General features: G+C 46.0%; 1 protein-coding gene across 1 annotated transcript in view; it reads left to right on the top strand.

The window, feature by feature from the left end:
- The window catches only part of CDH1 (cadherin 1), a 75,359-nt gene that overhangs the window by 44,644 nt on the left and 5,851 nt on the right, over nucleotides 1-24,864 (top strand). Inside the window, exons 3-13 of the mRNA XM_037162548.2 lie at nucleotides 5,955-6,190; nucleotides 10,085-10,228; nucleotides 10,353-10,508; nucleotides 11,147-11,291; nucleotides 12,431-12,603; nucleotides 12,858-12,986; nucleotides 14,512-14,694; nucleotides 16,141-16,385; nucleotides 20,123-20,268; nucleotides 22,661-22,885; nucleotides 23,209-23,439. Of these exons, the coding sequence (XP_037018443.2) occupies nucleotides 5,955-6,190; nucleotides 10,085-10,228; nucleotides 10,353-10,508; nucleotides 11,147-11,291; nucleotides 12,431-12,603; nucleotides 12,858-12,986; nucleotides 14,512-14,694; nucleotides 16,141-16,385; nucleotides 20,123-20,268; nucleotides 22,661-22,885; nucleotides 23,209-23,439 (2,013 nt within the window). The remainder of the gene's footprint in view (nucleotides 1-5,954; nucleotides 6,191-10,084; nucleotides 10,229-10,352; nucleotides 10,509-11,146; nucleotides 11,292-12,430; nucleotides 12,604-12,857; nucleotides 12,987-14,511; nucleotides 14,695-16,140; nucleotides 16,386-20,122; nucleotides 20,269-22,660; nucleotides 22,886-23,208; nucleotides 23,440-24,864) is intronic.

Here is a 24,864-nt window from a genome sequence, read left to right as displayed (position 1 = left end):
AGACCACAGGCTCTGCCACTGGATGGCTGTGTGAGCCTCTGTTTTCCTGTTTGCAAGCGAGGGGTGCTAAATTCTTACAGCCCGGGGCTGCCGTAACTAGTAAGGCTGTTAGGGTGTGTTCTGTCCCTAGTTCTCCAAGGGTGAGAACATCCCAAGGGCGGACAAATAGGATTCCCTCCCACTTTTTAGTTTTCGATTAGCAGTCACCGTACCTTGGATAAACCTCATTGGTACCATACTCTCACTGCACAAAGCTCCCCCTCCCGCTTTTTAAACATAAAATTATATTTTCTGCTGAGCATGGGTTTTCAGTAAACCCATAATGTTCACTAATTTCATGGACAACCATCAAAGGAAGATGTTCCGGAATCATCCGGTGCCATCAAAGAAAAGGGAGCCTAGAAAGAAATTTTATAGGTGGTGGTAACTGTGGAGAATTATGGCTTTGTGGTTGCAGTTGGACACACTGTTCCCAACCAGTGAAAAAGAAACCCTTGCCTAGCCAAGGACTCCTTTTTGTCCATCAAGTTCAACGTCTGGTCTTTATCTTCACTATTAAAGTTAGAAACCGAAGCCCTTGGTTTGGGGGTGCGCCATGGCAATGTGACCCTGCCCCCCCCCAGGAGCCTCAGAAGTCTCCCTAAGGTGGTCCTCGAGTTGGGGGTGTGTAACCTTCCCTTCCTGAGGCTGAGGCTGAGGCTCCAGTTCAGATGGTCCTTGAAGTGACGCTCAATGCCGTGTTCTCTGGTCTCAGCTGTGGGAAGTGCAGTCTGACGAGAGAGGCCACCCAGGATGCAGCAGGCCTTTGGGTGTGGGGTGGGGAAGACGCCGCTCTCGGCCGGTCGCTTCTGAGAGACTCGGTTACCCCACTAGTTACCGAGTAACTCAGCTGCAGTTTGCTGGCTCGGATACCAGGCTCCATCCTGAAATCTCCACCTCTGAAAACATATAGAGGCTTTTCCGGCGGTTTGGTTCCTACCCATTCCCATTCCAGTTATGGGGCTGGGCTGGGCTGGGGCGGGTGGGAGGGGAATCCTTTAAGCTGGGCTTCTCTGTGGCACATGGCAGTTCTAAGCAAAGAAAGCTGCTGAGTGCCCAAAGCTGTCCCGGGACCCAGAGCTCTTCACGGGTTTAATTTGTATTTGAATTGAACTTCAGCCATCTCTTCCAGGGTCCTCTGGTGAAAGCGACTACTTCTGCCAAATAAGCTAGACAATGGGATGCTTGCAGGATGAATAATACAATACCGATGTGTTAAAGATACTTTTTAAAGTCACTTTTATTTTTGTCGCTGTAAAAAGTAACATAGCTGTAATTGTGACGTGCAGTATAATACAAAATGTGTAAGGAAAACGCGTTTAACAAAAAGAAAACTGCCTCCTCCCCCTCCCCCATGTCCCTCCACCCAAATTACTGTGACCTCCTGGTGTGGAGAATTCCATACTGCCCCAGGATGTCTTTTTCATGCCTTCTTTTTTCTTTAAATATTCCATTTTACCATTCCTGGAAAGCATGTCCTTGTTTTGCATCTGGGCACAGTGGTGAAAACAGCTCGGCCCCTTAACTCACCCTCGTAGAATTTAGGGCAGAGGAATTGCAGGTCGTGATGCCTACATGAAGGATGGAGGTGGGAAAATTAAATCAGTGCAAGGGGTCTGGCTTGTAGAGAGAGGCAGGAGGAAGGGTGGTTGGGACGCTCAGATGGCCCGGGGCTCCAGTCCCAGCTCTGCCACTTACCAGCTGCCTCAGTCCCCCCCCCCCCCAAGGGAATACTGGTAGTGCCGCCCTCAGAGGGGCTTGGGGTTGATATTTGTAAAGGGCTTAGAATGGCGCTGGCTACACTGTTTCTGCGCACGTTAGAAGTGTTTAAAAATTAGTCAGATCAAGATAGTTGAAGCTATTAGTTGAGGTTGTAGTTTTAATTTTTTTTTCTATCTTGAGATTGTAGTTTTTGATGGTGATGATAATATTATTGCAGTGAAAAGATTTTCCCATTAAGAGATGGCCGTGGGGTTCTTGGCTCGGCTCTTGTCATTGGGATTTGATTTTTAGACCAAGTGGCCAAAGGACAGACAGGCTTAAGAAAGGAGGACACCCTGACTTAAAGAACTTAGTCTCTTCCTTCTTTCCTTCCTTTCCTCCTTCTCTTTCTTTTTATAGATTTTATTTATTTAATTTTAGAGAGATGAGGAGGGAGGGAGAAAGATAGGGAGGGAAATATCTATTGGTTGCCTCTCACTTGCCCCCAGCTAGGGAGGGACCTGGCCCACAACCCAGGCATGTGCCCTGACAGGAATTGAACCGGCCACCCTTTGCTTCACAGGCCTGTGCTCAATCCACTGAGCCACACCAGCCAGGGCTGGCTTTTTGTTTGTTTCTTTGTTTCACTTTTTTATTGTGAAAATATCTAAATATACCCAAATCCCATGTACTCATCCTCTAGTTTCAACAGTTTGCCATTCTTGTTTACTCTCCTACATGCTGGCGTTAGCTGTCACCAGTCACCGCGGCTCCCAGTCACTGGCCAGCCCCTACAAAGTTTGAAGTGAGCTTCCCAGAGCCCCGCCCCAAGCTGGAGATCCCGTCTGCCCTGTAATTTCTGGTTTATCAGCCCAGAGGATCAGGTTGCCTGGCAAGATAATGACCCTTAATGAGCACCTAGAAATTCAGGTTGGGTCTGTCTGTTGGCCAAGGCTTCCATTTCTTCTGTCACTTCCCAAAGGTTGAGGCTTAGCCACCATTAAGATGAGATGCCCCGGAGCAGGTTAAGCGCCTCGCATCAAGTGGTGTGCAAAAAGCATTTTCATTTTTTCAGGCCGCCACCCTTGGCAAGTCCAATCATGCTTGTCCCGACTTTCACTGCCCAGATTTGGGCCACCTGGGGAAAGGAATGCAGTGTGATAAATGAGGGCGACTCTTGTTCCTCACTCTTGTTCCTTGCTTGTGTGACAAGCCCCTAAGAAGTCCAGTTGCCCCATTACTTCTGCTGAAGTGACACAGGGAAGGGTTATTTGAAAAACACCTTGTGCTAATTTGAAAAGAAAACCCCTGTTTTAGATTTAAAGGGCAGTATCTGCCTGTCCTTGTAAAGAATGCGTTTCTCCTTGGCTTCCATGGTCATGTTAGAGCTCTTCTGTTTGTTTAGCAAATACTTGTCTCCTCGCTCCTATGCATGGAAGTAAGCAGCTCCTTAGACTTGCATGGTTTTTTTGCTTTCAAAATGTCATTCACATCCACTTCCTCAGCTAATCTTCATAAACCCTGAAAGAGGTAGGCTTGATCAGTGCTGGTGTCCTTCATGTACCAGTAGAGAAAGCTGAGGCCCAGAGAGGTTAGACATTTTGCTAAGGCCACCCAGCATGAAACATGGCAGAATCTGGGTTTACAATCAGTTGCAGACTCAGGCGAGCCCTTTCTTCTCGTCTCCCTCTCTCTGTCATTTATTGCAGCTTTCCATGGCTCACCCCACTCCACCCCCTTAAATGTGGGAAGTGAACCTGCCTATAAAAGGTGAGGGTAAGGGTCGGGGCATGGTTTAGATTTTTTTTTTCTTACCAACCGGGAGGAGGGTTGGGTGAGTGATTAAAAGGACCCAGCTCCCTTCTTGTGGACTAATAACTCTTCTGTTTTTGGCAGCTTAGTTTATTTGCTAGGTAGCAGACACCCAAATGCTGTATGAGGTTGCCTGAAATTTCTACCATGCCTGGATTCTAGCTAGGAGGCAAAAATCTTCCTTTAAAAATAGTCAAGGTCCCAAGAAAAAAAGTTTTCTCCAGGGTCGGGGAGTGCCAAACCTGAGACTAAGTAACTCATGTGAATGGTTAGTCCCAGCTGTGCCGTAAAGTAGTTATAGGGTTTCAGGCAAATATATTAACTTTTTGGGGCCTCAGTTTCTTCATCTTCAAAATGGGGCTATTTGTGGTACTTACCTTCCCACCCCCAGCACAATTTTAGTTTTTTTGGCCAGGGTGGGGCTGTCAGCTTCAGGAACATTTGCAAGGGTGTCCCCCTGGTGGCAGGAATGAAAACTGCAGCTCGAGCATTATGGGCGGCTTGGGGCTTTCTGGCAGAGACCAGCTCCTGACGTATGTAGAGGTGTCTGGCTATGTAAAATAAGAAGAAGAGCAGGAATTTTATAAAAATATCACTTGAACAAAATACAAATTCTACTGGAGGAGTGAGGGGCAATTATTTGAAAGAGAGGCAAACAGGCCAACTTGAAATTTCCCAGAATGAACAGTTTGGTCTATTCCCTCTGCCTGGAAGGCTCGAACCAGGTTTCTGCAAGACTGGTTCCTGGAAGTCTCAGCTCAGGAGAGGCCTGCCCTCTCCATCCGATACAAGTTACGCTTTCCCCAAACCTCCCTGCCCCTCTCTCATTCTTTATATCCACTGACATTGATCGCCGTTTCCAGTTTTTGGTTTTGGTGTCTATCTCTTCCACCATAGTCTAAGTTCATTGGAGCAGGTGACACAGCCGTGTTCATGGTTTTGATGCCCAGCACAGTTTCTGGCACAAGGCGTGGTGGAAAGCTTATGAATGAGCCCTTCGAAATTCTGATGTTTTAGTGCAGATGCTTTTCACTGTAGCTTCTCTAGCTTTGCGTATTAATAACTTTCAAAGTTTTAGTACTTTAATAACTAAAGTTTTTTTTAAACTAGTTTTGTCTTTTAGCTTGGGTGAGGGGTCATAAGTCCCCTCACCCAAGCAGTCCTCTGCTTTTTGTTTTTGACTTGCCTCCTCGTAAGATCAGGTTGAAGTATCCTATGAAACCTTCTTTGGCCCTGGCTGGGGTGGCTCAGTGGATTGAGCTCTGGCCTGCGAATGAAAGGGGTTGCTGGTTCAATTCCTAGTCAGGGCACGTGCCTGTGTTGCAGGCCAGGTCCCTGGTTGGGGGCATGTGAGGGGCAACCTGTCGAAGTATCTCTTGCATGTCAGTGTTTCCCGCCCTCTTTTCCTCCCTTCCCATCACTCTAAAAATAAATAAAATATATTTTTTTTAAAAAGAAACCTCCATCGTCTCCAGTGACAGCCATCAGTTTTTCCTCTGCACCCTGCAAGCAGGAATTACCTCTCTGTCTCGCATAATAAGCATATAGTCAGCATTAATTAAATATCTACAATTGACTAATGTTTTTGGTGGAATACTCATAGGGGTTGAAATTTTTTATTTAACAAACTTTAATGTAGTACTTCTGTGCCAGACACTGTCCAGTGTATCTAAAAAACAACCTTCTTTTTATAGATAGGTAGACTGAGGCATGAAGAGATCTAATAGTTCTCCTAAAGTCATAGAGTTAGTAAGCAGAACTGGGAGTTGAACCCAGGGAGACTGGTCCAGAGTCTATACTCAACCAGTATTTCTTCCTGGCTCTCTCTTACCTCCCACTGTTTATTGAGTTGTAAACTATTTATTGACTTTACTGATATTTAGAAAAAGAGAGAAACACCAGTTTGTTTTTCCACTTATTTATGCGTTGATTGGTTGGTTCTTGTATGTGCATCAGTTGGGAGGATGCTCTAAACGATCGAGCTGCCCAGCCTGGGACATAAACTATTTAAATGCAGCCTCGCCACGGCATCCAAATGTAGCATAGTCTCTTAACTTTTGGACTCAATAGGTATTCTGTCTCCATTGCTTTAGTGGCTTGTTTTCCTATTGTAAAGAGCCATCTGAAAGGAGAAGCCCCTTTTATTGTTGCAGAAGAGAAGTTACTTTCTAGGCGGGTTTGCTGTTTCCCTTCACAAGTAGTTGAGGGGAAGAATCAGATCCTCTAACTGTGAAGAACATGATATCGGCGTGGTTCTGTCACCAGACTGTGGTTTGATTTGCTGGTACTTATTTTGTGTGAGTCAGGCTTTTGGTAGGTGAGTCCAGTTTGCTTTTTAGAGAAGGAAAGCATTTGTTTTTAGTCTGCTCTATTTCTTAATCGCTGTGATTTATGCCCTGCAGTGAGTTTCGAGGGATGCACCGGTCAGCCGAGGACTGTCTATGTTTCTGATGACACCAGAATCAAAGTGGGCGTGGATGGTGTGCTGACGGTCAAACGGCCCTTACAACTTCGCAGTCCAGAGATGAGCTTTCTCGTTCACGCCTGGGATGCCACCCGCAGGAAACTCTCTACCAAGGTGACACTGAAGGCAGCCACGCGTGACAACCGCCACCGCCGCCACAACAGCCATCCTGATGTACGTTGGCGCTTCTCTCGACAAAAGCTCGCTATGATTTCAGTCTTGCTTCCCAATCCAGGTTGCTCTGCTTGGCACCATTCGGATTTGGGGCTGGATAATTGTTTGTTGTGGGGCTGTCCTGTGCACTGTGCTCTCTAGGGGTATCCTTGGTCTTACCCCACTGGCTACTAGTGGCACATCCCCAGTTGTGACAACCAAAGATGTCTCTAGACACTGCCAGTGTCCCCCCGGGGGGGCAAAGTTAGCTCACAGTTGAGAACCATTAGTCTAGTTGAACTAATTCTTGTGTTTGTTTTGTTTTTGTTTTTTCCTCCCCATGGCACATGTTTTCATTGCTTTTAGAGAGAGAAGAAGGGGGAAAAGAGAGAGAAAAACATTGATCCCTTGCTTCCTGTACATGCCCTGACCCCGGGGGTCAAACCCACAGCCCTTCAGCATACGGGGTGTTGCTCCAACCAGCTGAGCCACCTGCCAGGGCTGAACTGATTCTTGCTGGGGATTTTTTGTTGCTGTTGGGTGGAGAGTGATCAGGCGGAATGATGGGAAGACGTCATTACCTTTATTTCTGTGGGTGGTATAGAATAGTGGGCAAGGGCGTGGCCCCTGGGACTGAATCCCAGCCCTGCCATTTACTACCTGAGTAACCATGGGTACTCAGTCCATGCTTGAATTTCCTTATCTGTGAGATGGAGATAATAATGACTGCATGAATTAATACATGTGAAATGCTAGAAACACACCAGGCATATAATAAGTACTCAGTAATTGTTGACTGTTCTTATCATTCCCTTCCTAGAGGAAGAATGAGTAAGAGGTCAGTTCTCTGACCATTTTGCTCTTTGTGTTTCTAGTGGAGAGGGTCTTGGCAAAGGAAGGGCAGAATCAGTGGGAAGCTTTCGCATCACTGGACTGTAATTTATACCAGACCCTCCCCCAGTATATTGCAGTGCCCGGCCCTGGGTCTGGCACCTGCCGGGAGGCCACTGAATATTCAGTGGACAGACAGACGGACTGGCCGTGAATGAAAAGATAGATGTATGCCTGTCCCCGTCCTTGGCAAGAGTGTTTCTGGGTTCTGAGTCATTACCCGAAGCCGAAGGCCTCTGCCAGTTTCTAAACTGCTCCCGTGGCGCTTCCTGCCCCAGTGTTTCTCTGGGGAGCCATTCTGGTGGCTTCTGAAACTGCCTTGGAAGTGTCGAACGGGTTCTAAGTGCCAGGGTCTTGTGAGCTCGTTCCTGTTTTTCTCCCCAAAGATTCCTGAGATTCTGGGAACTTAATAGTCCTTATGGGTTACAATTGTTCTTCCTGGTGTAATCGGACAGACCAGAGAAATAAGGAACTTAGCAGAGTTATATTAACATAGCTCCCTGACTCAAGTATTCAAATGACCGGAGTTCACATGAGTTCAGCACGGCGAGTCTGTGCTGAGAAAGGCTGTGCTTGAAAGCCTCTTATGACCAAAGACAGTTTTAAACTTGGCTTTTCCGCTTTTCCTCCCACCTTTGCCTCTGCCTCCATGTCTGCTGAATTGTGATTGGGTTCAAATGAATGTTAGGGAAAAACACAAACCACAGTAGTTTATGCAAAATACAGTATTTCTCTTGCCAGTAAAGGAAGTCCAGGTTAAGGGTCAGTTGTGGCCCCTGTGGAGACCCCACAGTCATCTGGAGCCCAGGTTCCCTCTTTCCTTCCTGCCCTGTCACCCCTCAGTTCACGGTTTCAACCCGAAAGGATTCCTCCCGACCCAAGGGGGCTGTTCTAGCGCCTGCGATCACAACGTCATTCTAGGTGCCAAGAAGGAGAAAGGAAGACAGAAATGTGTTTCCTCCCTTTATTGCCTAGCTGTTTTTTTTTTAAGAAGGCTTTGTGGAATTCTCAGGAAATACTTTTGCTTATATCTCATTGGCTACAACTTGGCCTTGTAGACACCCATAGCTGCAAGTGTGGTACAGGAAATATAGTGTTTTACTTGGGTACACTGCTGGATACAAAGTTCACACACACAGACACACACACACACACAGCGGGGAGGGGGGAAGACAGGTTTTTGTTTTTAAAGAAGAAGAAGAGAGTGGATATTAAGTGGGTGGAGCAGCTCTGCCAGAGCTGGTTTGCAGTCCACGTGGCTTTGTAGTTCAAGGGACCCTCGCAGAGCTAGATGGTCCTCATTCAGAGAAGGGATGACAGTCTTACCTTTCTTTACATTAGTGTAAGAATACATTTTTTAGACCTGATCTTATTTGTCTATTAAAACATCACATTGTTCACCCTAAATACGTACAAGTATTTGTCAGTTATGCCCAAATAAAGCTGGGGAGAAAATAAGAGTAGATGTAACTTTCCGGTTCTTTCTCTTTCTTTGTGCGGATTTTCTGATGTACCCTTTTGTCTGAGGGCTGAGGTCCACGTTCAGTGTGCTTACGCATGAGTCCCTTTAATTTTACACGTGAAGATGTCACTGTTACGTTTTGCCAGCACGGTGTTCATCATTGTTTATTATCATTCCCCTGAAAACGTCCTGTAATCCTGATGTCAGCGAGGCACAGTCTGTCTTCCTCCTCAGTGGAGCAGGTGAATCTGTGTTTGTGTATCACACCTGTTCGCCACCATGGCTGTGCAGAAGGGTTGTTTTTAGGCTTCGATTACAGTATTGACAGTTTAATACTCGTTTCTATGCTGGGGGTCAAGCCCCACACTTGACTTTGTTCAAACCATCACGTGCTGTTTTCCAACCAGTGTAGCCATCATCGTCAGGTACTGAGCACTTACTGTTTGGGATACTACTGGCAATCCTAGTACCTCACTTAATCCTCCCAAGAGTCCGATGAGGTGTGGGTACTCATATCATCCCCGTTTTAGACCATGGGGCACTGTGGGACAGAGAAGTTAAATAACCTGTCCAGGAGATGGAGGTGCCACAGTGAGGATTCAAAGCCAGGCAGTCTGGCTCCAGAGCTTGCCCTTGGCCGAGGCAGGGCTGCTTCTCTAGGAGATGGGTGTGTGTGTGACCAGTACGCAGAATTGGGAAGGACTTTGTGAGGACATCTGGTCTCATCTCATATCTGTCTTGTGAATTTTGAGTCACAGTGTAAAAGCCAGGAAGTCGGACTTGACTTGTGCTTGGCAAACCATGATCAGTGACTGTGTAGAGGGTGGGGAGATGGAATAGTCTTCTGGAACCTTTGCCGTGTTCCCACTCATCGCTTTAGAACACTAAAACAATTTGGGAGATTTTTTCCCTTCCAACTCCAGCTATCTTATTTCCCTGTGTGTGCATAAAGTCATCACTATCGCCTCTGAAAACTGTCCAATACAAGTCTCAGAGGGTGTCCTAACAGCTTCTGTTCAAACAAATGGAAACTGTATAGATATAATGGCTTCGTGAGATGAAGGGGTTTGTATTGATCACAAAGTAATTCTTAGTACTAATTCCCCAAATTTACTTATTTTGGCTGATAAGTCCACTTTGGGGACCCATAACTCTAGGAAAAACATAAAGAAAAAGAAAACACCAGAATGTCCAGTTGTTGAAAAAGTTCTGATATGAAATCATCGTAGTATAATGTTCTGTTAAAAAAGACAGGTGTGATTTGTAAAATATATGCTTATCTAACCACTATGCTGTACACCTGAAACTAATACAACATAATATTAAGTGTAAATTATAATTGAGAAATAAAGTTTAAAAAGCATGACGTGTGTGATATTGTGGGCTTGACATTACTTATCAAGTAATGTCAGACCCACAAACTGGTAATCGCGCATGCATCATGAGTACTTGAACTCTGGACACTAAAAGATCAAAAGAGAACACCTTCTTTATTGTTGTTCATTGGGTTTTGTGTTAGCTGTAAATTATCTCATTTTGTCCTTCACCTTTTTTCCTTTTAGGAATTTCTCCCTGGGCTTCAGATGGAAGTGCTCACGTTTCCTGACTCCCGCCGTGGTCACAGAAGACAGAAGAGAGACTGGGTTATTCCTCCCATCAGCTGCCCAGAAAATGAGAAGGGCCCATTTCCGAAGAACCTGGTGCAGGTAGAGAAGGAAGTTCTCTATTTCTTCGGGAGGAATGTGGCAGAGAAGGACCAAGGAGGGGAAGGAGAAAGACCCAATGTAAGGAACCTTCCTTGCTGATTCTGCTTTTGTTTTTTGTCTTCAGATCAAATCTAACAAGGACAAAGAAACACAGGTTTTCTACAGCATCACTGGCCAGGGAGCTGACACACCCCCTGTTGGCGTGTTTATTATTGAAAGAGAAACAGGATGGCTGAAAGTGACGATGCCTCTGGATAGAGAAGCGATTCCCAAGTACACAGTGAGTATCTCTTTGAAGCTTGTTGTTAATGATGGGGTCTCATCCTTCCAAAGCTTTTGGTCAACCCATGTGGCATCCCTAGATCCAGTGCTGCAGATGTGTGAGGAGCTTATTTGGACACCTCAAGACCTATTGATAAGCATAAATGGCAGGAGAACCTGGATGAGGGGCAGGGGAGAGTCCTTATGCATAATGCATGCATGAGTTTAGACCCAAGATATCGACCTATTCTTGGAGCTAAAAGGATGCTTCCTGACCCGAAGGAAGCATCCAGTGATGATGCTGGGGAGCAGAACCCATTTCTGGGCCTTGGTAGCAGTGAGCTTAGGGAAGCCGGGATCTTTTTCCTGGGTCTGGCTCCCCAGCCCTTGTGTGGGGAACAGGAGCTCTGACCTGGTGGGCGTGTCCTCCAGCCTAAAGGTTTGCACGTGTCATGACCTCAGCTGGTGTCGTGGTCTCGCGGAAGCAGCAGCAGCGCATGTGCGAGAAAAGGCCTCTGCTGTGGGTGTCCCTGTCCTTGGGTCCTGGAGCATGGGAAAGAGAGGGACGCCAGGTGGAGCCCACTCTTTGGTCAGGCCACTTCTCCCACTTCCTCTTTCCTCCTCGTGGCCTGAATGACACTCACTTGGCTCTTGCAGCTCTTCTCTCATGCGGTGTCTTCAAACGGGAATGCAATTGAGGACCCGATGGAGATTGTGATCACAGTGACAGATCAGAACGACAACCGGCCCGAGTTCACCCAGCCGGTCTTCGAGGGGTCTGTCATGGAAGGCGCTCTTCCAGGTAACAAGGAGTCAACTATCCAGGAAGTCAGATTCTTTGGACCTCGAAGAGTGGGGGCTGGCGTTTGGGGTCAAGCCCTTCGTGTGGGTAGATAGCACTTCTTTGGAAGCGGCTGTGTGTGTGTACTGTGTGTGTGCAGGCCTGCAGCACCTGACCTGTAAAAACATGTATGAAATGGGAGCACTGGAAAAACAGCCTCCCCTGATTAAACAGATCCTTGCCAGCAGTTTGAGTCCCGCATACCGTTTTTCTGATCATATTTTTTCTCTTTCCCATAGAGGTAGAACTGCCCTGACCTTTGTGGTAATTATTCCCACCCCCAACCACCTTTTTAAAAAATTTATCTTCTACCGTGTGTGTTTTTACTTACCCCTAGAAGTTTTGCCTACTTTCCTAAACTGTTTTCCAAGGTGGCCAAACAATTTACCCTCCCACAGGCATTGTGTGTCCTGGAATTATTAGACTTTCTGGCTTTAGTCAATGGGTAATTATATCTCGGTGCCATTCAAACTTGCATTTCTCTGATTATTAACAGGCTAAACATCTTATCACATGTTTGTTTGGCCATTTGAGTTTCTTTTTTACTTTACCGCTTATCTGTTCAAGTCTTTTGTCCCTTATTCTCTTGAGCTGTTTATCTCTTTCTTATAAACTCTTAGAGTTATTGAGATGTTCTAGGAACTAGTCCTTTGACAGTCCCATGTGTTATAAATTTTTCTTCCACCTTAAAAGCAGTGGTCTCAAACGACCCATTCTCTCCAGGAAGCTATGGCTGAGAAGCCAATTGCAGAAGTCATGGGATTTTTTTCCCCTGCTTCTCAGGCTATTCTGTCAGTATAAGAGACATGAGAAAATGGTTCAGGTTATTTATTCCCCATCTCCTCCTCACCTCCACCCCCACCCAAAACATCTGCTGGAAAAGCTGGATTCTCAGAACACCACTCATCTGGTGGAAGGTTTTCTTCCTCCTGTAGCACTTTGGTAAGAAATTTGGAAACTAGCCAGCAGAGGTGCAGTGACATGGTATTGTCCCCGGGGCCCTGCTTTCACACTGTGGACACATCTGAACTGAGCGGTATTGACCAGCCCCTGAGGCACACATAGTTTGACTAAATCTTCCTCTCCTTCAATGCTTCCAGGAACCTCTGTGATGCAGGTCACGGCCACGGATGCAGACGATGAAGTGAACACCTACAATGCCGCCATTGGTTACAGCATCCTTAGCCAAGAGCCTTTGCAGCCTCACAAAATGTTCACCATCAACAAGGACACAGGAGTCATCAGCGTGCTCACCACCGGCCTGGACCGTGAGGTCAGGGGGGAGAGATCCAGAGGCGGTTGTGGGCAAATGCACATTAGTTAGGTCCATGGGCAGCGCAGGACGCTGCTGAGGCCAGCTACCCCTTGGACGGTCGTGCTCTGAGCTTTGCGTCTGCCAGGGGTTCCGTGCCTGGCAGACAGGCTGGCGGACCAGCATTTAAGCAGATGATCAACTGTTTGTTTCTGTGCTATGGGCTCTGCTGATGCGGCTGTCGGTCCTAACTCGGGTGTGTTTGGTCTCTACAGAATATTGCGACGTATACCCTAGTGGTTCAAGCTGCTGACCTTCAAGGTGAAGGCTTAAGCACAACTGCAACTGCCGTGATCACGGTCACTGACATCAACGACAACTCTCCTATCTTCGACCCAAGCACGGTAATTCTGCACTTCCTGGGTGGTTTCCCGGGAAAGGTCCTTTGTCGCTTTACAACTGCTCCTGAGTGAACTTTTTGCAAACTTTCCCCAGACTAGTGAACTTTAGACTAAGAAGTAAGCAAATCGAGCCCTGGTTGGTGTGGCTCAGTGGACTGAGTGCCAGACTGTGAACCAGAGGGTCACTGGTTGGATTCCCAGTCAGGACACATGACTGGGCTGCAGGCCAGGTCCCCAGTAGGGGACGCCTGCGAGGGGCAACCACACATTGATGTTTGTCTCCCTCTCTCTTCCTTCCCCTCTGTCTAAAAAATAAATTTTTTTTTTTTTTAAAGTAAGCAGATTGGGGTGGCAGTTGTCCCTGTCTGGTGCCTAAATGTTTTCCTGATTAGACACTGTATTAGACACTGGAGATATTATTACAAACAAGGCAGACAGAGATGTCATTCTCATGAAGTATATAGTCTAGCTATGGAGATATTAGACAACGTAAATGACTTACTGTGCCCCAAAACGCAGTCCAGGAGAAGGGGCTGAGTCATGTGAAAGAGCCTTAAACCTTATTGTGTTTGTTAGAAAGCAGCTCAGTGGTTAGTAGCAGAGTCTGGATTCCTGGGGTTTTGGCAGAAGGGTTGGCTTTTTTTCTCTTATGTTCGAAACACCCGGGTGGATAGTCTGCTCTGTCAGTAGAGACCAAGCCTCCACTGTCTTGCTGTCCCACCAACCTTGGTGCCTGACTTCCATCCTCAGCGCCACCTTGTGGCTCAGGGTGGCTGCTGGGACTGAGCCACCTGTGCGCTTCATTCAGGAAGGAGGCAAGGGCAAGGGGTGCAAAAGGTGTTGCTAAGTCCTCTTATTTCTGGAAAGACCCATCCTACAAATTCTGTTTATATCTCACTAACAACTGCGGTCAGCCAAGGAAGACTGGCCATACGCTGTCTTATTTGGGAATGTTGTCGCCACCACCAATACAGTGGGTGAAGAAGGAGAGAATGGACGTTCAATAGGCCATTAGCAGTGTCCACCACCTTCACCTAGGCATTGTGACAGTGAATAACATTTATAGTAAGACTCGAGGACGTTGGCAAATGTGAGATGGGGAGGGTGGAAGAGTGTTGAGGCAGAGGGACCAGCATAGGCAAAATGCATTGAATTAAGCTTGATGTGTAGCAAGAACTGTAAAAACAGCGCAGAAACAAGTGAGGTCGGGTCCTGTAGGACCTTGTAAGCTGAGCTAAGAATTGCAGAATTTTTTAACTCAGTCAATAACTGGGCCAAAGTGAGCTGAGGGGCTTGGATAGCCAGGGCCTTGCAAAGCCAGTTCAGGGACTGGTGAAGGAGGATGCTCCTGAGAGCTAGCTGGTCCATGGACAGGAAGCAAGGGCCCTGCTCTGGAGGGACCACTTCCTCCGAGACTCTTCTCTGCTACACCTGGGCTCAGAAAGCATTCCCTTAGCCCTCTGAGACCTACATTCATTCTCGTGTCTCAGGATGTCATATGTGACCCGTCTTCTCCTTTGTTCTGCAGTACCAGGGGCAGGTCCCTGAGAACGAGGTTAATGTTGTAATCACTACGCTCAAAGTGACTGATGCCGATGTCCCCAATACCCCGGCGTGGGCGGCCGTGTACACCATATTAAATGATGAGGAGGAACAATTTGTTGTCATCACAGACCCAGTAACCAACGATGGCCTTTTGAAAACAGCTAAGGTTTGTATGATGCCTGGCACGATGCAGAAACTTGACAGCCCGGCTGTTAGTAGCTGCCCACTCCCTGGTCCCGGTGTCCTCTAAGCAGATTAGCGTGGTGCCGGTGGGGTAGGGGTGGCTGGATCGCCCAGGTGCTGTGGACCATTTGGGGTCTGCAGTGACACTTCAAGCTCCTATGAGAAGTCAGGACCAGCACCCTAAAATTGAAAAGGAAGTACCATCTGTTGTAATAGGTTCTTTCCCTGAAACATTTGCCTACAGCTCATATCTATTTTACAAATGAGAGCAAAAATGGTTTACTGGTCTCTGCTATTTTGCTGGATTATTTTACAAATGGGCCTTATATGACTGTGTTTGAATGATGTCTTAGAGCCTTGGTCGGGTTGCTCACTTGTTTAGAACGTTGTCCCAATACCCCAAGGGTGCAGGATCAGTCCCAGTCAGGGTACGTTTAAGAATCAGTCGACGGCCCTGTCTGGTGTGGCTCAATGAATTGAGCACCTGACCGTGAACCAAAGGGTTGCTGGTTCAGTTCCCAGTCAGGGCACATGCCTGGGTTTTGGACCAGTTCCCAGCAGGGGGCGCACAAGAGACAACCATACATTGATGTTTCTCTCCCTTTCTTTCTCCCTCCCCCTTTGTCTAAAATAAATAAAATCTTTTTTTAAAAAAAAAGAATCAACCAAGGAATGCATAAACGAGTGGGACAACAAATTGATGTTTCTGTCCCTCCAAAATCAATTTTTAAAAAAGATGACTTGAAAGCTAAGAAGTTGAGTGGTGGTGGTTGTCGACGGTAGAGAGTTGACAGATCTCTGGATCAGCCCCACCCACAACTTGGACTTCCTCTCAAGCCAGTGAGAGGACCCTTCATTTCTGAGTTACTTAGCACATAATCTTATCTCCCACTGAACATGGATGTCACCAGTTTTTGTTATTATTCTATCTATCACCTGTAAAAAGAACCTAGTAATTTGAGTGCCTGCTACATAAGGCTTTCATAAAAATCCCCAGTTTACTCTTTACAGCACCTCTGTGAGGTAGTTCCTTTTCCCACTTACTTGGGTATAGAAACAGACCCAGAGGGTACGTCGCCCAAATTGCACAGGTAGGAACTGGCCCAGCTGGGATCTGACCTGGTTGCTAGCTGATTCTAAACTCCCTGGGTTGGTGAGGGGGACAAGCAGGATCTCCTGTCCCTCTGCTGTCTATGGACAGCTTGTTGTGCAGGATGCGAACATTCCAACTGGTGTTCATGTGCAGGTGTTCGTTAGCCGAAGCTCGCTGTTGCAGATTTCGTGAGTTCATGTTCTTCTGGGGTTCTCAACTTCAGTGCAGCCAGGTTTGAGGAGCACTGATAAATTGTTCACAAAAGCAGTAATAGTTAAGGCTTTCACTTTTTCTGTTGACATAAACATTCTTTAAACTCATTTTTCTGCTCTTTAGGGCTTGGATTTTGAGACCAAGCAGCAGTACATTCTCTACGTCACCGTGAAGAATGTGGCCCCCTTTGATGTCACTCTGCCCACGTCCACAGCCACCGTCACTGTGGACGTGATGGATGTGAATGAAGCTCCCATTTTCATACCCCCCCAAAAGAGAGTGGAGGTGCCTGAAGACTTTCCAGTGGGGCAGGAAATCACATCCTACACTGCCCAAGAGCCGGACGTATTCATGGAACAGAAGATAACGTAAGTGTGGGTTTTTCAACGGACTTGCAGCAACTGAGTGTGTGTATGCGTGTGTATATATAAAATATATTTTTGAAGATTTTATTTATTCATTTTTAGAGAGAGGGGAAGAGAAGAAGAAAGACACCAGTGTGTGGTTGCATCTCTCATGCCCCCCACTGGGGACCTGGCCCACAACCCTGGCATGTGCCCTGACTGGGAATCGAACTGGCAACCCCCTAGTATGCAGCCCACTGTGCTCATTCCACTGAGCTATACCAGCCAGGGTGAAAATACTTAGTTCACAGTGTTTTATCATCATTGGTCTATGCAAGACACTTCTCTTAATTGGTTTTTAATTTTTTTTTCTTTTTATACGCTTTCCCTACACCTTCTCCATTCCCTCCACAGCCAGCCATTCTAGGTTTACTGTGCTCCTTCTCTTTGAGCTCACGTAGTATAGTGGGAATGCGGCTGTAATTTACATACATGGTATTGTTTAGAAGTAGTTTGTTGCTCTCTTTAAACTTGAAGGCACCTCTATAGTGTAAATTACAGCCACGGGCACTGAAAACACACACAAAACTAAGGGCAACAATGTCCTTAGACTTCTGAGAGCTGGGTTTGACTCAGGAAAAGTTTAGAGCCCAAACATGGCACGTGTGTCTCGTTAGTGACAGTGTGGTTTCCTGGGGTAGAAGAGGCCTTCCTGGTCGTGCTCACTTCTCAGGGAGGGAGATTACTACTTGTTAATATCTACTTTAGAGGAATGGATCAGAATAATACTCTGAACTGTTTGTAACAATGTTAACGCAAATCCAGAGTAGAGTCATGCTTGGTAATTGCGTGTGCTCTTGTCGTGGACGGTGTTTATGTTTTGACTTCAATGCCTGTGACTTACGAAACTTAAAACAGACAGGCAAAAAGAATTTGTGTGACATCAACTTCTGAGGTTATTCTGGAAGTGTTCATTCTACCCTGAATGAAAGGGCTCGTAAATACCTTTAACCCTGCACGCGCTACACAGGATGAGCTGTGTAAAGGGTCCCGTTAGTGATCTTCATGGCTCTGGGCATCACCGGGTCAAGGACAATGCGGAGTTTTAAAATGGAGGAACCAGGCAGATGACACCCACACCTTCTGATTAATTTTAACATTCACTGAAAAAAGCAGGGACTGCTCAACTTGATGTGCTCCTTGATGAGATTCAGTAGCGTGTGTTCAGCGCCACTAAAGAAATCTCAGAAAAAAACAAAAGTTGAAACAGAATCTAATCAAGTCTTAGGATCTGACTTTGAAGAATTACAGGGAATGAAGAAACAAGTTCAGTGCCAGGAGGAAGTGGACAGCCACATTCAGAATGTGGGAATTGTGTGACAAATGACGTTTCTTCAACAAATAAGTGGCAAAAGGGTGAGGGTGACCACTCTAAAGAGTATTGAGACTAATCAACCAATTGTAATGTGTACACTGTGCTTGAATACAGGTTCAGCAACCCAACTATAAAAGGTACCCTCGAGTCCTCGCTGGTGTGGCTCAGTGGGTTGAGCACCGGCCTGTGAACGGAAAGGTCGTTGGTTCGGTTCCCAGTCCAGGCACATGCTTGGGTAGTGGGCCAAGTTCCGGGCTGGGGTCATGTGGGAAGCAACCGATCAATGTGTCTCATGCACATGGATGTTTTTCCTCTCCCTCTCTCTTTCTTTCCCTTTCCCTCTCTCTAAAAGTAAATAAGTAAAAGAAAAAAGTACCCTTGAGGCAATTAGAGAAATTTGAACATAGACTTGGCATTAGATGACATTAATTATTAGTTTTTGTTGGGTGTGTTGGGGCATTGTGATCATATATTTAAAAAAACTTTTACCTATATAAGATATATACTGAAGTATTTACAGAAGAAATCTTCTAATGTTTGAGATTTGCTTTAAAATACTGTAATTTTGTACTTGTAGTCAATATACTGCTTGTAATCCAGGGATTCTTCCAGGTGGTCCAAAATGTAAAAGCTGATAAGATGGGTTTCTGACCAAAGAGCAAAAGGAGAGTAAAGAGCCAAAGGCAATATTGTAGTGTTTACGATCAGTGATGAAGCCCCGGATTATACAGCTTCCGGCTGGCTCCATATCTTAGCTTGCAGTAGTGAAATAGGTAGTTCAAAGCCTCTCTTGGTCCAGTTGAGGGACCACGTGTTAGTAGTGTGTGAAGAGGCCCTTACCCCTGGATAAAGACCACTCTATGAAAGTCATTGCTTTGCACTTCTAAGGAAATGAGGATGAAACCACAGGTGCCCTTACCTCCTTCGGTTTCTTTGCTTCCCTTTCCGAGCCCTTCCGTGACCCCCGTGAATGACTGAGCAGCAAAGCTCTGTTTTTCATATGCTGTTGTTTCTTCTGATGGAGTTTTTTTTTTTTGGTCCATTGGAACCCACGGGGGTTGTCAGTGCAGTGAAACCAAACTGACAATGTTAGAAAGCAGACAGTGACTTTGGAGCATGGCCTAGTAAGAACCTGGCATTTGCCTCTCCGTTTGGCAGCAGCTAAGGCATTCACACACACCATTATGGTAGCACAGAAAGATGGTGGAAAGGACTCTCTCTGCATTTTGAATAAAACCTTTTTTTTTTTCTCTGCAAGACCATAAGGAGCTTTAGCCTCCCTCACACCTACCATTAAATGCCAATGCAACAGCCCATCCCCAGGTTACTGTGTCACCCCAAATCTCCAAACGCTAATGGTACAGGTGTTGGGTGGCAACGCCCTCTGAGAACTTTTGGGGAGCTCTTCTGAAAGAGCTTGCTTTTAAAAATACAGAAGAATCACAGTACTCGTAGCTAGGTGAGATTCAACCATAGATGCTGAATCTATGGGGTGAAAGTTAGTTTGCACACAATGATCTCCCTTCAGATTATAGATTAACTGTAAAGAGGAAGATAATACCTTCACTATGAAGAAGCCTGGGGGCCCCTCCTTATCCAAGTGATCAAAGGGAACCTGATAAAAAGAAGAAGCAGACACCGTGTGCCTCCTAATGAGATGCACCAAAAAGGACACAACATCACCGGTGTGGTGTTCTCGCTTCTGCCCCACGAATGCTTCACTAAATTTAATTATGGGGGAATAATCAGACAAATCCAAATGAAGGGGCTTTCTACGAAACAACTGACCTGCATACTTCCAAAATGTTAGTTTTAAGAAAGAAAAGAGAGGCTAAGGAATGGTCCCAAGTGGGTGGAAACCGAATAAACACGACGCCTGAGTGCCATGCATGACCCTGGACTGGGTCCTGGATCAGGGCAGAGGTGCTGCTGTATAGGACAATTTTAGAGAAACTGACAACGTGAATATGCACCACATATTTGTTAGTAATATTGTATCAAGGTTATGTTTTCTGACATTGAAAATCTAGTTGATTATATTAGAGACTACCTTTATTCTTTGCAGATAGCATATTGAAGTATTTGTGAGTCAGGGAAAATCATACCTGGAACTTATTCTCATGGTTCAGCCAAACAGAACGTTGAGTGTATGCATGTCAGCTTTTGTACAGAGTGAAACATTAACAACGGGTAGATCTAGGAGGAGGGTGCATGAATGGTCAGCATATTTTTCTGGCAACTTTTGTATAGGTGTGATTTTTTTTTTTTTAATGTGAAAGTCAAAATTGAAAGAAGTTGGAACTGAACTTCAAAGAGGAACGTTAGAATTCATCAGCTACCTGCGGATGGCTGTTCCCTCTCTAACCCAGAGCTCGTGCCTTTCCAGGTATCGGATTTGGAGGGACACTGCCAACTGGCTGGAGATTAACCCAGACACTGGTACCATTTCCACTCGGGCTGAGCTGGACAGAGAGAACACTGAGCATGTGAAAAATAGCACATATACGGCCCTCATAATAGCCACGGACAACGGTAAGGACACCCTTCCCCTCTGGCCTTTGCCGCCTCAGCTCGCTTGCTCGCTTCCCTGCCCTCGCCCCTTCTTTTGGAGGCATCAGTTCCTTCTTTTTCTTTTATTCTTAAACAAAAGCATTCTCTTTGTCAAAAATGCAAATAATTTGGGTCAAGCAGGGGTCCCTTTTCACTGTTCCCTCTGTACCTGAACCCCACTTCTTCCAGGAGTCAGACTGCTTGAGTTAGCTCAGAGGACCAAAGCTGAATATCTACGTGACCTTGGACTTAACTGCTGAATTTTTATGTCCGTTCCTTTATCTGACAAAATGGTAATATCCTGTTAGAATTCACATGAGTTATTTTATGTAAAAAGTGCCTGTTAACATAGAACATGCACACTGAGGACTGTCCATATTGTTTTGAATATATGTTTTTAAGACACGGGGATGTATCAGGGCAGCTTGTCAGTCTGCAGGCATGCATCAGAGCTACTGTGGGTTCAGTTCTAGACCTCCACAATATAGCGACTTACAATCATTTTGCCAGTGGAAGGTCTTGCTTTCCCTATGGAAAAATTACAGCATAAATAAATAAAAGCAATGCACAACAAAACAGGGTATGCCTGTACATCTTTTCAATAAAATGCCCTAATCTGGATACAGTATAATTTAATCATTTGCTCATTAAAAGACCACTGGGGTTGCTTTCCATTCTTCACTATTTACATGAGTGATAAAGTAAATGTCCTTGTACATGCTTCTGCATGCAACTGTTTCCCACAAATAGATACTCAGAAGCAGAATTACTGTTAAAAAAACCCTGCTAGCGGTTCCTGTGATTAAATTCTCTTCCCTTTTCTCATTCCTCAACCTTCCGAGGTAGTAATTCCAGACTTGACAATCTGGTAAGCAGAGGGAAAGGCGAGTAAGGCCATGACGGGACTCTGTTTGCAAAGTGCTTTTGCTTAGAGGGAAAGCTAACCCATTGCTCCAGCTGCCTTCCACACTGGCCTGAGGCAAGCTGAAGGGATGGCATCTAAACCAAGGGCCAGCAACCTTTCTCTAAAGGGCCAAGGATCAAACAGTTTAGTCTCTGTGGTCCATGTAGTCTTGGCTGCCAGTGTAGTCTAGAAGTATCATAGAAAGTCTTTGAAGGAATGAGCATAGCTGTTTTCCTAGTTTGGCCAGAAAGCCGTACTTGGCTGACCCCTGAACTAATAATGGCTAAGCTGTGGTTGTTCTGAATTATTCCTTAATTTTGTGCTTAACTCAACAGTTCTCAGTGTAGGTCTAAGAGGAGAAGGGAGTTTCATCAGGAAATCTATCAGCTCATTAAAAAAAAGGTTTTTTTTTTAATGAAAAATTTTAATTGATACCTGCTCATTGTTAAAAAACAATTTACATGATAAAATAAAAAATTCACCCATGGATGAGTGGATAAACAAATGTGCATACACACAGTGGAATATTATTCAGCCTTAAAAAGGGAGGAAAGCTGTCACATGTTGCAACATGGATGGACAGAGAGGATGTTTTTCTAATTGAAATAAGCCAGTCACGCAAGGACAAATACTGTCTGTGTCCACTAACATGAGGTAGTAAAGTCAAACAGAGAGTGGAGTGGCAGTTACGAGGAACTGGAGAGGGTGATGGGGAGTTATTTAGTGGATAAAGAGCTTCAGTTTTGCAAGTTGGAAAAGTCCTGGAGAGCTGTTTCTCAACAGTATGAACATACTAACACTTAAAAAGATGGTACATTGTATGCTATGTGTTATTTTTAAAGCACTGCCTGCAAAAATAGATAAAAAGGAAAAGTAATCACTATAGTTTTGCCTCCCAGGTATAACTATTTACAGGTTTGTGATACAGCCCCCTGGGTTTTGTTTTTTTCTCTACAACACACTAATATTGATGACGATTTCCTGAGTGGCTACATTTTCTACTACCATATGCTACGTGTCCATCAGGATGTGGAAGAATTGCAAACAGAAGTGTGTATGAACTTGCAAGTCTATTTTGAGAGCAACTTGTAGCTATTTTTTAAAAGGCTCACCCTTTGATAATGACCTTAAAGTCATAGACATTCAGAAAAGGGAGAGCTGCTGGGGGACAGTGAGGACTTTTTGGAGTGGTAGAAGATCCATGGGTGAATTAAAGAAGGTAAAGAAGAGGAAGTGGAGGGGGTGGTCTTGGTAGAGGAATAACATGAATAATTGTTATCAAAATGGGGAATAAGCATGTCAGAGGCCTGCCCACACGGGAGTGAAGATGCCCTGAGACTGGCAGGCCAGGAGGCTCTGTGGGCACGTGGCCCTGAAGAGCCAGATGAGCCCTGGGTTCGGTCTGGTGGGAGGGAGCGGGGACGTGTCAAAGTTCCTGAGCCGTGGCACATCCTCTGTACGTCCTCTTAGGTTCTCCGCTTGCTACTGGAACGGGAACCCTTCTCCTGGTCCTCTCCGATGTGAATGACAACGCCCCGGTCCCACAACCTCGGAGTGTAGAGTTCTGCCAGAGGGATCCACAGCCTCTTGTTATCAACATCATCGATCCCGATCTTCCCCCCAACACATCTCCTTTCACAGCAGAACTAACCCATGGGGCGAGTGTCAACTGGACCATCGAGTACAACGACCCAGGTGGGAACTTGAGGCTCATTTCAGAAACTTCACTCTGACTCTCATGCTTCCCCTGCCCCTACCCGCCCCTCACCTCCCTTTCCGAAATTCCCTTTCATTTGATGCTTGTTTTCTTGTCCCTTCTACATTTGAGGCGTTCCACCAAAGGTCTCTTTTCTTTGCTGGTCGACTTTGCAACATACTGCTCAGGGTAATCTGCAGTCTAAGCAGCTCTGCTTTCTTTGCTCAGTTTTGAAATATCTTTAGTTCCTTAATAATCTTACTCTATAGTAAACTTCTTTTGCTCCCTTGGCTCCATCATTTGTTTTTGTTGCTTCCTCTAGGACACGAATCTCTCCTTTTGAAGCCAAAGAAAACCTTAGAGGTGGGTGAATACAAAATAAATCTCAGGCTCGAAGATTACCAGAACAAAGACCAGGTGACCACCTTAGAAGTGTATGTGTGCGACTGTGAAGGGGCCGTCAACGTCTGTAGGCGGGCTGGGAATTATGCCGAAGCAGGACTGCAGCTTCCCGCCATTCTGGGGATTCTTGGAGGCATCCTTGCTTTGCTAAGTGAGTACAGCTGACAACTGTGTTTTGACTTCTGGAATGGGGGAGTCTTCTCACTTGCTGAATGTTTCAGAGGTCAGTGGTCCGAGACTGGAAGGCCGCCCATGGCATTAAATCAACAGGGGGCCCAGTCCTATTTGATTTTTCTTCCGGTCCCTCAGGGCAGTGCTTCTCAAGCTCAAGAGCATACAAATCACCTGGGCCTCTTTGATATATGAGAATTTTGATCTAGTAGACTTGGGGTGGGGCCTTAGATTCAGCAGGTCCTTGGACCAACTCGGGAGCAAAGCTTTGGGATGCTGCCCTCATCAGCATGGTCAGAGCCAGCCAGCTCCCCGCCTGCACATTCCGTCCTAGAAGAGGGATGATTGAGGAAGGGTAAGGCACACCTGCGTATATCACCGTCACCCACACCCCCCTTTCCCAGCCACGGCCACCCCTGGAAGTTCCCACTCTTAACTGGGTGACCATGTGCCTGATTAAAACTTAGCAGAGGGTAGGCATAGAGTGTGAGGTAAACGGTCAGCATCAGTGACTGAAAGGATGCAGGCGAAAAAGGATACTGGGAAAATTTGGCAGTTTCTGCCACAGTTTTAAATACTGATATCACCTGAACCTACCTTGGGTTGACACAGATGCTTTTACAGTTTCAGAAATCTAGCAGTGACAAGTGAATTAGAAAGCTTTTTGAAGACGCTGTATAATTTAGAGGCTAGAAAAGTGGTCTAGGTCCTGAATGCTTTGCAGTCCAGAGGGGGCTGTTCCCTGAGTCTGAGGAAAGGTTTGGTGGCAGGCAGAGGACGGTTGTGCTTCAGGGCTGGTGGAATCCAGGTAGGCCGAGCGGCATTTGTGGGGGTTCCAACACGAGCGAAGACACAGAGGAGAGAGGACGGCTTGATTGCACTCTGCAGGGCCAGGATGAGGCCAGTGGAGTCCAAGGCAGTTCTTAGAGGGAGCAATGGGACCAACGTGAGGGCTTTTAATCAGGAATCTGCACAGACGTTACTGAGTCTGCTGCTGCTGCTTCAGTGGGTTCGAGAAGGGGTGATTTTTTGACCTTCAGTGAATGCTCGCAGTACATCCATCTGCTGCCTGTGTCCTCTCAAAACTGGGAAGAAAAATGAGTGTAAAAAAGACTTTATTTCTCTTTAGAGGGGAAGGAAAGGAGAAAGGGAGAGAAATATCAGTGTGTGGTTGCTTCTCATGAGTCCCCTGCTGGGAACTGGCCTGCAACCCAGGCATATACCCTGACTGGGAATCGAACCACAGTTCCTTGGTTCGCAAGCCCGCACTCAATCCACTGAGCTACACCAGCCAGGGCTAAAATACTGATAGCATTTTTAATAATAGCATTACCTAAATGTGCTATGGGTATATTTCACCAGACACAGGGGCTGAGAACATTTTGTTCAAGTGTGAAACAACGTT

Source organism: Artibeus jamaicensis, unplaced genomic scaffold (assembly GCF_021234435.1).
Source record: "Artibeus jamaicensis isolate MK-2021 breed Jamaican fruit bat unplaced genomic scaffold, CSHL_Jam_final contig_464, whole genome shotgun sequence".
NCBI lineage: Eukaryota > Metazoa > Chordata > Mammalia > Chiroptera > Phyllostomidae > Artibeus > Artibeus jamaicensis.
The sequence above is the reverse complement of the archived record's forward strand: the minus strand, read 5'-3'. Positions and strand labels throughout refer to the sequence as shown.